Source organism: Lissotriton vulgaris, chromosome 1_1 (assembly GCF_964263255.1).
Source record: "Lissotriton vulgaris chromosome 1_1, aLisVul1.2, whole genome shotgun sequence".
In the NCBI taxonomy this organism is placed as follows: domain Eukaryota; kingdom Metazoa; phylum Chordata; class Amphibia; order Caudata; family Salamandridae; genus Lissotriton; species Lissotriton vulgaris.
Genome location: NC_141685.1, coordinates 1901341860 through 1901354754, shown reverse-complemented (window position 1 = coordinate 1901354754; position 12895 = coordinate 1901341860). Strand labels below are relative to the sequence as shown.

Sequence of the window (12895 nt, the reverse complement as noted above, 5' to 3'; positions counted from 1 at the left end):
CGCTTCGCCTCGCATCGCCGGAGAAGAGTGTCGCTGTTGCATCAAACGCCATCACACCATCGGAGAAGCGTGTCGCCTCCGCAGCCGCTGTTATTGCATTCCCTCTTCCAAGGTGTTAAACTAAAGAAATTGCTGTTTTTGTCCCAGACACGTTTCACCTGATGACATTTGCGTGAGGAAAATTGGCGGCTGGCATCTATGGGCAGTGGTGAGGTGGGCAAATGGGTGGTGGGTAAAAAATAAAATAAAAACTACTTACCTGCGACACTTCCTCCTCCTCACTCCACATCTTCCTCATGCGGTCCAGTGTTCAGCACGTGCCCCATCAAAGTCCCTTAACCAATACTGATGCTGCTCTCATGCTGCATGAGAGCAGCACCAGGATTGGAGGGAGTACCTGCCCTCGGTGCTCCTGAGGGCACTGGAGGCCTGCACTTGCTCTAACTTTTAAAAGTGTGCAAGATGGACGGTCAAAGGGACAAGCACAGTTTGAAATGAAGGGCCCGGTAGCCCACCCTCTTCCCTGCCGCTGCTCTCAGTAAACCCTGCCCTGTCCTGACTTACGGTTCGGGACAGGCGAATGAAAAATAAAATGATAATAAATATACCTAATTACCATTTTATTTTTGATCTCTCGGGTTTGAGGTCATTTTGGTTAGTGGGGCAAAGCTCCTCTGTTCTCACGGAGGAGCCGCCCCTGGTGGTGAAATAATGCTGGATCTGTGCGAAGTTTGCATGCTATATGTAATAAATATTTGGATTCAAACTACTGTCAGAGCCTCAATCTGAAATAGTGGCAAAATTGCAATGAGGGGCGGCATCAACCCCTACTCAGAGCATGGAGAGTTCTGCTTGATGGTCCACATATGTGCTAAAAGGGTGGTAGTATGAGAAAATTGTCTTATTTTTAAAGCAGAAGCGGTCGATTTCTAGTTTAGCCTTTTCTACCTATGTATAGGACCGAGTGAGTAGGTTTACTTTTCACACATGCTGATGATACATGTATCACACCCAGATTATGCATATTTAAAGGACATGCTGAGAATAGCAGCCCTCTTGGCCTGTAATTATGCATTGAAGGTTTAGTGTATTCCCATTTACCTGAAAAATAGAGATAACAAAATGAGGTTGGCAGTACCATACCTGAGAATGGGTCAATGGTAACTCTGGCTGAGATACTAACAACATTTGAAGCACAGGTGTTCATTGTTTGCTCTTTTTGTCTTATTAGCCAAAGCATAGCTATTTTATGTGTTATTTTGTTTTTTGTTGCAGAAACAGCAAACATAAAAAAAGTGTTTCCGCTATCCTCGAACTCCAGCAATATTTTTGAAGATCTTGCTGTTTTGCAGAAGCCGTCAAGTTTATGGGACTCTTCAAAAAATGAGTCAGGAGCGGCCAACTCTAGCCAATCCCACTCTCGAAAGAAGCGATTTTTGTCATACCCAAGATATGTGGAAGTCATGGTCACGGCGGACAGTAAAATGGCGCACCACCATGGGCGTAACTTGCAACATTATATTTTGACTCTGATGTCAATAGTAAGTAAAATTAATACCTTTTATCAACATCTAGTATGATGCTTCTAATATTGAATGCATGAACATTTATAATCTAATGTTTTACAAAGTTTACCTAAAAATGGGAAACTATTGTCACATTTGTCGTACGGAGGCACTAAAATCATACAATGATATTATTATGCAGCAAAGTGCTCTAAATTCATTTTGATAGATTTCAAGAGTTACTAGTTGTTCATATTGAAGATTATTCTGTAGCCCTAGTAGTATTTTGTAAGCTGCTATTTTTGTTCATGTTGAGCTGATTTTGTGCTTTGAATAAATCTGTCTAACTTAGGGCGTCTTGTCGATGGACAAAACATGCCTGACTCTTAAAAATAATGACATTTGTAACTGCCTCAGAAGAGGCAACCAAATGTAGTCTTTGGACTTCCCTACGGCTACCCCCAGACTTTCCCCCTTTCTCCTTCTCTTAAACAATATAATTCTTGAAATGGTCAAATTTAAAGAATAGATGGATTTTCAAGTCTGTTTCCAGGTGCCAAATGACGAAAATCAGATGTATTTTAGTCTGGATAAATAGTTTGTTGGTCACTTTTCAGAAGGTAAACGTATGATTCAATTACAGCCACCTCAGTCTTCTCGAAAATTGTTTATGCATTGAAAGGCTCCATGGTTGACTGGCGGGAATCTCCGCTGTAAGTAGACAATAATGAATAATATTTCCTAGTTCAGATATCAACCCATAAGTAACAAATATTTTCTTAACTTGTGTCCATTGAGATTTTTTTCCGATTTACCACAGTCTGAAAATGGGAAATAATGCCCTGATTGTGGAACATCTTTCAATGATGCATGATGTCTGGCTCAGTCTGACAAAGACAGTTTACAGGGGCATTCTATCCAGTTTTTGATTATATGCTGAGTATTATCTCTGAACCATTAATACTTGAAAACGGTGAACCATTAATAGTAGACAGTGGTGAAGCATTAATACTAGAAAGTGTTGGGCTGAACTGTAAATTTGAATACCAGTTGTATTTGTGAGGGCCTTAGTTTTGGGTTGAAGACTCGATAAAGTGATGGAGGATGACTCCTGTTTTTAGGTTGTTATTGGAAATGTTTCATATCAGATACACAGCTGTTGGCGTTTTCCTACTTTTAGAACCTGGAAAGTTGATGTTGTTTGGTAGCAAGGTCTTCTTGTAAATGATGCATAAAAAATCATTTATATACATGATTTTATTGTGTTAACAAAAGTATGACATTTGAATACATAAAAAATGTAATCAAAGTGAAGAAAAAAATTGTCATGGGTATGAAAGGATTAATGAAAAGTATTTACATAGCTTAACAAAGTCCTCCGTGGGGCGGTGAAGTGCATTTGACGGAAAGGTAGCACTTAATACCATGGGGGAGTGCATAGTTGGCAAATTGTTGAATTTTCTCTGATCTTATGTGGGAAGTGTTTTGGTGTGAAGCATGAGTAACCAGATAGGGTCTCTTGTATCTCGGGGTGCTGCTCTTAGCAGGGTGATGGAGGTGGAAGAGGTGCAACAAATGCATGCACATTATAGTTAGAACTAAAACATATAGGCAGGTACACTGCACCAGACACAGTGGCAGCTGTGTGTGTTTGTACACCAGGAAAGTGGCGTAATCAGAACCGCCCCACTAATCCATTAGGCAACATGTGGAAAGCAGAGTTGCTGTCAGATGAGTAAAAGGTTGCCAAATGAGGCAAGAATGAGAGTTGGTACTTGAGAAGTTGCCATGAACCTTTTCTAAAGACAGACATTTTGTCTACTTCTGGAAAAATATACCACAAGGACGATGAAAGAAGTTGAAGAGCTGTGGGGAGGGACAACTTGAGCAAGATCTGCACAATCATTAAGAAGGTCCAAACTCCACCTATTGGACTTGTCACATTACTCTTCCTTCTTAATTCCTACATGCAAGCCCAATACTTTTCTTAGATCCCAGAGACTCTTGCTGTTTCTAGTCTACATAAGAAGGCATTCTACTCTTTCGAATTTCCTTATAGAAAACTTCCACTTTCGTTATTAGTGTGGAATGACATTTTAGTTTAAAAAAGAGTGGTGAAAGGAGTCTTAAAACGCTCACATTGTTTCGGCTAGGAGAGAAGCATGGCACTGATTTGGTAGTTCTCATTTTGGTCAATCTGAGCTCAGCTCTTCTCTGATCAGCAAGCAGATTTTTTATAAATTTCTACAAATTAATTTTTATCCCAAGTAATCCTAATTCCAATTGAATGGGTGGGGTTTAGGTACAGAAGAAAGGGATTTTACGGGGTCAGAAATGGCTGTAGTTCAGCAGTAGTGAGGGGATTTTAAGTGTTCCATGGATGGGTAGAGTTTAGGGGTTAGAGATGAGTGTAGTTTATACACAACAACATGACAACATATTTTAGAAAAATAACCTCATATTCAGAGAGCAACCAAAAATGTAATCATATTATGTGCACCAATCAAAGAAGGCAGTGGAGAAAAATTAATGATGGCAGTTGTTGACCCCCAACGTGGGTTTTAAGGGGCTCTATAGCATAGAAGATATGTATTGATGCAAATGATCAATAAAAATGGAAAACTTGTAACTTGTATTTCTAGGTGAGTGATTACTGTATATTTTTAATATGTAAGAGGGTATATTATATGAACATAACAGGCTGCTCCTGATATCTGTTAATGTGATCATGAACTGCATGTGTTGAGGTAGTGATGTCAATTAAAGAAAATGTTTATTGCGCGAGCATGGCTTACAGATACTCATAATATAACGTACCCCCCATGACCTACTTATAAGACCAGAACATCTGCTCAGTAGGATAGCCTCTAGGGCGATAGCATGCTCTACAAATACACAGTATAGCATGGACAAGTATATTAGGGTTTGGGTCCCCGACCATCCTGTCAGTGAGAGAGCTGGACTTCTTTTGCTAGCTCCACCTATGTGAAATGCGTACCAAGATTGTCTCTGGTGGGGCAAAGAATAGAAAAAGCGTCTACTCATAGCTTTTATGTTTGTGCTTTTTATGAACTTTGTTAGGCCTTACATTGTATAGTGTTTAAATGTATTAATTTTAAAGTTTAAGATACTTAATTTGAATGAATAACAGTTAATGAATGTCGGTAAACCATTAACTACTGTGAAGTAAATACGATATAAGTTAGCTGAAAATGAAAATAAATATTCTAACAATTCTAGTAATTACTCTGATATATTAGTGGAATATATATATATATATATATATATATATATATATATATATCCATATATATATATATATATATATATATATATATATATATATATATATATATATATATATATATATATATATATATATATATATATATATATATATATATATATATATATACACACTGTTAGACTGTGGATCTTTAGTGTGGTTTCCCTTGGCTTTGTGCCTCTACCTCCTGTATTTTTGATGCTGTGCTGGATTTCGTTTTTGCTGGCTTAGATGCTTTGGGCACTTTGCCACTGCTGATCAGTGCCAAAGTGCAAGCGCTCCTGGTTGTAAATTGTGATTACAATTGGTTCTCCCTGATTGGCATAATTGATTTACTGGTAAGTCCCTAGTAAAGTTCACTAAAGGGTGGCAGTATCTGTAAATCAAATGCTACTAGTGGGCATGCAGCACTGTTTGTGCCACTCACATGAGTAGCTCTGAAAAGGTAACTCAGAGCTGCCACAGCTATGTCTGTGAGCAGTTGTTAACTGCCATGTTGACTTGGCAAATGCACCCCCTTGCCAGGCCCTAACCTTACCTTTTCTAACATGTAAGGCACCACTATGGTATGCCCAAGGTACCCCCCTGGTCAGGGTGCCATGTATGTGAAACGTAGGCCATGTATTGGTGTGTATGATATGTCCTAATAGTAAAATGCTGCTGATTTCGTTTTTTGCTATTGAAAGGCTATCTTGTCCCATGGGATAGAATGGAAAATGCTTTGTAGCATCTTACAAGTATAACTTGTCATTGGGACAAGACAGAGAAATAAAGTTTAGGCTCTCTAAACTAAGAATTTCATGACACATCTTTTATAAAAGATGTTTTTTAAATTGTGTGTTTGAAAATGCCACTTTTAGAAAGTAAATACAAAAATGGGGGGTTTTGGCCCAATGGACAGGACCCAGGCAGGGCCTTATACGTACTAAAAAGAAGAAAACCTTGTATCCTAATTATTTATATAATGTTTTTACAACAACCACACTATATTCTTTCGGTGATTGGGTTATTTATTCACCCTATTTTTATCAACTTTTTTTTTTAGAAAGGACTTTATATACTTCATATGGAACACACAAATACCATATACATGTTTACATACATAACAATTTACATGATACTTACAACAATGTACAAACCCAACACTTTTTTGACGTACACAATACTTTGCGCAAAGTTTTAGAACATAACTACATTAAAACAAACCAATGTGCCACATGTAATCAAGTGATGGCTCAATTGGATATCATTGTGTATTGACCGTCTGGTTTTGGAGTGACAGAGGCTGGGGATGTGCATTCACTGTAGACAGCCACTGGGAGTGGGGGTGGGGGTTGATGTGTGCCTGGCCCTTTCTGGATGACACAAAGCTGAACTGAATAGACCTTAGCTGAATTTAGAGTAGTTGGAGGAGATGTCCTTGCACCTGAATATGGCCTGTCTCTCTTGCACAATGCTGTCTCCACCCCCTGTGGTCAAACTGCACCAGTGAGGACAGGCTCAGAGACCCTTTCACAAAGAGAACAAAGACATTTTAGGGTATAAGTATTAGACCTAAAACCCCTCAAATGTAGACTACTTCTGGAATCAAGATGAATCTTTGCCAAGTATAAGAGCTGGAGAAACTGGAGGAGGAGTACTGCCACTTTGCTGTGTGCTTTCTGGGGTTGGCCTGCAGTAGCTGTTTCTGCCAAGGAAAGGACAAATGCATTGTTGTGTGCTGTGTCCCCCCTGCTTGAGGAAGATCTCCAAGGACTTTAGCCAAGCTTGCCTCCTGTTCTGAAGTCTCATGGACAAAAAGACTGCACCCCCAGCTCAGAACACCTTGCTGGGAGTTCTGACCTTCCGAGAGGTGCCTGTGACTGTGTTGGTCCTCTGGAGGTTGTTCCTGCTGTGGGAGCTGGAAAGGCAACGGAACTACAACAAAATCAGTGCATCGCTCTTTTTGCAGCTATATTTCTGACACAGTACCACAGTGTGAGAGGAATGTCCACGCATCGCCGCAGCGCTGCAGAAACGGACACAGCGCCTGTCACCGTTGCAGGAACCAACGCATTGGGGAATCGCGGCTGAAGAAACTGACGGAGTGCCGCATTCCTGATTTCCACACATTGTGCCTGTGTGGCACGATTTCCCGACTCATCACCCGCGGACCAGAACCGTCTCGAAATCGACACATACCTTCCCCCTACTGACTGGATTTGACGCATCTTTTCTCTTGTGTGCAGCAGAAACGTCACATTGCCTCCCCATGGTCTCAGTTGTTTTTCAACACTTCCCATATCTGCAGCTGTTTGGCCATGTGAATCTTGTCACAACTACAGTTACTTTGAGAGAAATCACGCATCCATGGTTTACTATGGGCAAAGTTGTTTGAAACCTTTTTAAAATCTTATTCTTATTACATGTATGTTGGATTTTGGTCTTGTTGAGTTTAGATAAAGATACTTTATTTTTCTAAACGTGTGTGGTGTCCACTTGTGATGTTATCACTGTAGTACTGTGGGTTTGAGTACAAATACTTTACACATTGCCTTTGGAATAAGTATGTCTGCTCGTGCCAGGCTACCCAGGGGTGAGCAGGGGTTATCCAAAGTGTTTCTCCCCTTTACCCTGAATAGAAGCAAGGGTCCCTATTTGGACAAAGGTACCTACCTCTGCCAACTAGCCACCCCCATTTCTAACATACATACATACATACAAACATACATACATACATACACACACACACAGACACACACATGCACACACAATACCAAAATATTTTACTCCACTTATAAACAATGTAATATTTAGGAAACATATCAGTATAACGATAATAATATAAAATAACTCTTAATGTAACAGTGATGATTTTAAGGGAGCTCAAACACCTAAGTATTCCTTTGTTCAATATCCACTGAAAGCGGCAAATATTAAGTTGAGTAACCCGTAAAATATCACTTTTAATAGCTAATTCTATCAATTTAGAATATGCTTTGTCAGATCAATGGCTGTGACACACCAGATTCCAACATGCTTGAAAAGAAACTTGATTTGTTCTCTCCCAATTAGAACGTCTCAAGTCACTATTAGATTTACCACAGTAGCAACACCTATCATCAGTAAGTAGTACCATTTTATATAAGGAAACATGTGTAAAGAAAGTCTTTACAGACCAACTATGCAGTTTGAGTTGTTCTAGCATATGGAGATGTTAAATTAACTTTGGACCATGTCTTGTTCCATGTGCAAATGAAAAAGACATGATTGCAATATTGTTCCCAAAGTAATATAGTTTTAGTCTTACAATTAGTGATAAACGTTTTAAATTGTTTGTAATACCAGTACCAAAATCAAATGGGTGGGATTTATGGGCCAAATTCTGGGGGTTAGAATTCAATAAATTGGTAAGGTAATTGCATCTATTTGAGCAAGCAAATGATCTAAAACTATTTGATACATTATATTGATGATGTAATTCTTGAAATGGTTGAAGTTGGGGGCTGTGTCCATTGCAGGGAAAAAGCAACATGTCTCCCTGTTGAGCTTTGGGCTTGCGATCCTAGGAATACCTGTACACAGTGGGAGTCAGCACTGTTGGAGAACGGGGGTGTCCACTCAGCGTCTTGGGGTGTCCCTGGTTGCAGGTGAAGCAGTACCAGGAGACTTCTGCGCTGGTCCTTAATGGCGACAGCCACCCCAGCCCTGGCAAGATGGCAGCCACTGTCTCTTGAAGCTGAGCTAAAGAGGTGTGGCAGCAAGGGAGGGCTGGTCTGCTTGGAAATGAAGGTTGGAGGGGGCGACTCACGCCTGAGTCGGGCCGGTGAGTGGACACCTATATTTTATTTTAAACCTGCCCCTGTAACCCAAGAGCACCAAAGATAGGGGGTGTATGGGCAGCTGTGGGTGAGTCTTGCGCTGCCCCCTTAGACATCAGTGCTACTCTGTGCGGATCAATTCTGGTGGGACGGAGGACACATCAAACCCACGACAGAGACGCCCATCTCAGCTCAAGATGGCAGCGGAGGGAGCTGTGATTGCCTTCACTGAAGGTACACTCTCAACGGCTTTGAACCACCTGTCCTGCCTACTTCTAGGGGGCCCTTGTTGCAACGTTGGGGCGCCCTGAGGATGGGAGTGACTCCCCACTGAGATGTACCTTCTCCTGTATGTGACCTAGAGACGGGTGGGAGACATACTGAGTCCATCAGCTGGGACTTGGATTGACTCTGAGGATGGCGGTGGGCCATTATTACAGACTTCTGCACCCAGTGTCTCCTTGCAGTGAAAATGGCATCCACCAAACCTAAGGCTGGGAAAACACCCTCTGTAAAAGAAATGCTCCAGCACCACAGCTTATGGAGGGACACCAGAATCAACTGAACGGGCCACCCTCTTAGTCACGGAATCTCTTTGAAGTCTTTTTAGCTCTCAAGATCTCCAGTCCCCTCCACCAAAGCAGATATTCATCTACTAATATTAGTATTTTGAAAGGACATCACAGTCCTGAGACAGGACTTCCACAAGCTATCGCCGATCTTGACCTAACCATCCAGAAAACTGAAAGTAGACTAGTGTAAACTTCTTTGGTGGAGCAAGTTCATGACAATGATGAGTGGCACTTTTGTTTAGACAAACTGGAGTCCCAATGGCTATGGATGGAAGAAAAACTGGAAGACAAAGAAAATCAGTCAAGACGGAATATACAAATAAGGGGCCTGGGTAAGAGCATTCCTAAAGCAGCTGATGCTGAAATCCCACTACCGCACCCAGAGGGTGTACTCACCCTACCAGCAAAAGAGAAACTTGGCCCCAGACTTCTTGATGCAAATTCACTACTATAAGTTCTAGGAATCAATCACCTTAGCAAACATTCCATGATAAGATTCAATTCTGAGGGGACCACATCACAATTTTTCAAGATGTCATATCCATGACTTTGGCTTTCCCCAGGACCTTTGAGAGGTGACAATTTATATCCAACTAGAGAATATTCCTTATCGATGGAGTTACCCATCTCAGCTTAACTTTACAAGAGATGGCAAAAAATTCTCAGTTGAAACTCCACATAAGGACTTGCTTCTTTTGCCAGCAGCATAGGATGCACAGACCCAGGATCTGGGACGTTCCACAACCCCTAAAGTATCCGCGTGGAAAACCCCTCATACAAGCAATGCCCAGTGGCAACAGCACAAACAGCACCAGCAAAATGAGAGAGAAGCTCCCTTCCATTCGTCCGATGAAGACTAGTGACTTGATCCAAATGCAAACAGTGGGGCCCACAGTGGTTGATCAGCTAAACACCAGCAATGGTCCTTCTGTTGGGCCCTCCACATAAGTTGGACTGGTTGATCAGCACTCCTGATGACCTCTGTGGGTTTCCCCTGTCGGGGGTCTGCTTGGGGGGACTGCCCTGAAGTTTGAATAGCCTAGCCTGGACCCCAAGTAAATTTCTACTTGCAGTCCTGGGCGATATCGCAAACAACCTGGAAGTTGCCCCACCATTCTCAACATTTACTGTTGATAAACTCTACCAAGGATACACTAACAGATGCAACACACAATAATCATGCATCAACACCACTGACCCCTCTTGATCCTTTTTACACCCAGGTCAACAAGCCCAATCTACGTCGGGCACACCCAGACATCACTTGATAGGATCCACATGATTCGCATCACCCCAAGAATGCCTAAACTTGTAATTGCAACTCTTAATGCACAAGGCCATAACTCCCCCATTAAGAGGGGATCCCTTCTTAAATGGGTACACCATGAGGACATTGATGTATTGCTTCTTCAGGAGATATATTTATTAGCAAGAGTCACTATTAGACTGCTCTCATACTAGTACCCCATCCAATTTTACACCTCAGCCTCCAACAAGATTAAAAGAGAGGCTATTTTAGTGTGTAAAGGTCTACAGTTTGCTTTGCAGGCCAAAATAGATAAAGCATAGATCGCTCACTTGGGACTACAATGCTTACCATTTTTTCTGTATATGGGCCTAATGAACATAAACAATTATTTTATGAAGATTTGTTCAAGCGATTGGGGCATTTAGAAAGGAACCAATAGTGCAGGGGGGAGATCTTAACATAGCCGTAGGTCCTAGTCTGGATTCTTGGCCTGGGTGATTCGAGCACTCACTTCACTCACGTCTCAGTCAGAAATGGCGGACCTTTCCTTAGTTGACATATGGCATATTCTTCATCGTGGGGGGTGTGATTACAAGTTCTACTCTAATATACACAGGTCGTACTCCAAGATTGACTACCTCCTAGTAGAGACCAGTCTAGTCTTCCACATCCCAATTTCAACATTGGCAGACAGGTCCTGTCTGATCACTCAATGGTATGGATGCTCTTTGGCCCGACTCCTCTTCGGCGACCGTCTTCCCAGCATTAGGCGATGAATGAAATCACCTTCCAGAACCCTGTCCTGCGTGATTCCATTCACAAGACTACTGAAAATTATTTTAAAGAAAATTGTAATGGGGCAGTTAGTTAGGGGCACTCTCTGGATTGCTGCAATGGGTGTTATTCGGGGTGACCTTATCTCCCATACAGATTAATTCCCCCAATAGTGATCCGAAAAAACCAAGACCTAGAAAATCGGATACGAGATCTTGAATCCTGCCATAAACAACAAGGTACTCAAAGAATATATAGGGAACTGAGGGCCACCTGGGGAGGATTAGAACATCTAAAGCAAGAGACAGCTAAAAGAATGCTCTACACGTACAGAAATACTATGATAAAGGCAGTTTAGCAGACCGGTTGCTAGCGTATAAGTTGAGGAAACGCCAATCTAGGCATTTTATTATGTCTATAAAAGATGAGTTGGGGTTAACTCACACTTCTACTCCTGCTATCATTAACTTATTTTATCAGTACTATTCAACCCTATATTTTGGTCAGCCCCTTGATGAATGAGCTCAAGATAATTACGTAGAATTCTTAACTTTTACCAAAGCCAGCAATCCTGACTTCTTGCTTATTGTCGGACCCATTACGAGTGACGAAGTCAGAGCTGTTATCAAACACCTCAAACCTCACAAAGCACCAGACCCTGATGGTCTGTCGCCATCTTTTTACAAAGCCTACTCATCCATCTTAGAAGCCCCCTTATGACACTATTTAATTTTTTTCCCCACATTGACTGATCCCGCTTCTTGTGACTCATACCGACCAATAGCATTGTTGAATTTCGATGTAAAATTTTCACATCAATCCTAGTGTCCTGCATCCAGGTCACCTGACCCCTCCTTATATCACCAGAACAAGACGGATTTATCAAACATGGCAAGCCATCAATAACACCAGGCTGGCATTCACCCTAATTGACGCAACAAACAAGTGAAATACATAAAGGTCCTTCTTTCACTTAATGTGGAGAAGACCTTCGATAGAGTTGACTGGTCATTCATTGCCAAAATACTTGCAAAACAGGACTGGGTTCTAACCTTCCCAAACTCATCATGTCCAATTTTAAGCAACCCACGGCATGGCTTAAATTCAATGGTGAACTGTTAGATGTGTTAGTGCTGACCAGAGGAATGAGTTTGGGGTGGCCTCTGTCTGCCCTCATCTTACCCTTACGATGGAACCCCTAATACAAAAAACTAAAAGCCAATCATGCAATACAGGTGCTCAGTCTGGGCCAACATAACTACAAGATGACCCAGTTGATGTGCTTTGTTTTCTGACTGACCCGGAGTCCTCTGTCCCAGCACTGGTTTGCCAACTGTGGCAATTTGAAAATTGTCTCTGGAATTAGGATAAACCATGCCAAATCTTCAACCATGGGCTTTTCTGATTCACAAGGGCTTTCCCGGCTGGTCCTGCAGAGAGAACACTTCTGCTGGAAAGAGCATTCACTCCGCTAACTGGGAATTAACTTAATTGAGGCCAACATCCGCACCTGTTGAATGTACTATTCCCATGTAAGCATAGCCCAACTCCGACCATGGTACTTTGCTCTACGGCAATCCTCCTTGATCACAGGACCGGCAACCGGGAATTGACTTTGTTCCCATACCCTAGCACCTCACTAACCCATAACCCTGCATTCCCAGCTGGCCAACTAGATTATGGCTTCTTGCGTTGGAACGACAGCAATC

At 41.7% G+C, this 12895-nt stretch overlaps 1 protein-coding gene across 1 annotated transcript in view; it reads left to right on the top strand.

Moving 5' to 3' along the window:
- The first annotated feature begins 1278 nt into the window (after nucleotides 1-1278).
- ADAMTS20 (ADAM metallopeptidase with thrombospondin type 1 motif 20) overlaps nucleotides 1279-12895 on the top strand; it is a 1033120-nt gene continuing 1021503 nt past the window's right edge. Inside the window, exon 1 of the mRNA XM_086919514.1 lies at nucleotides 1279-1541. Within this exon, the coding sequence (XP_086775640.1) occupies nucleotides 1464-1541 (78 nt within the window). The 5' untranslated portion in view covers nucleotides 1279-1463. The remainder of the gene's footprint in view (nucleotides 1542-12895) is intronic.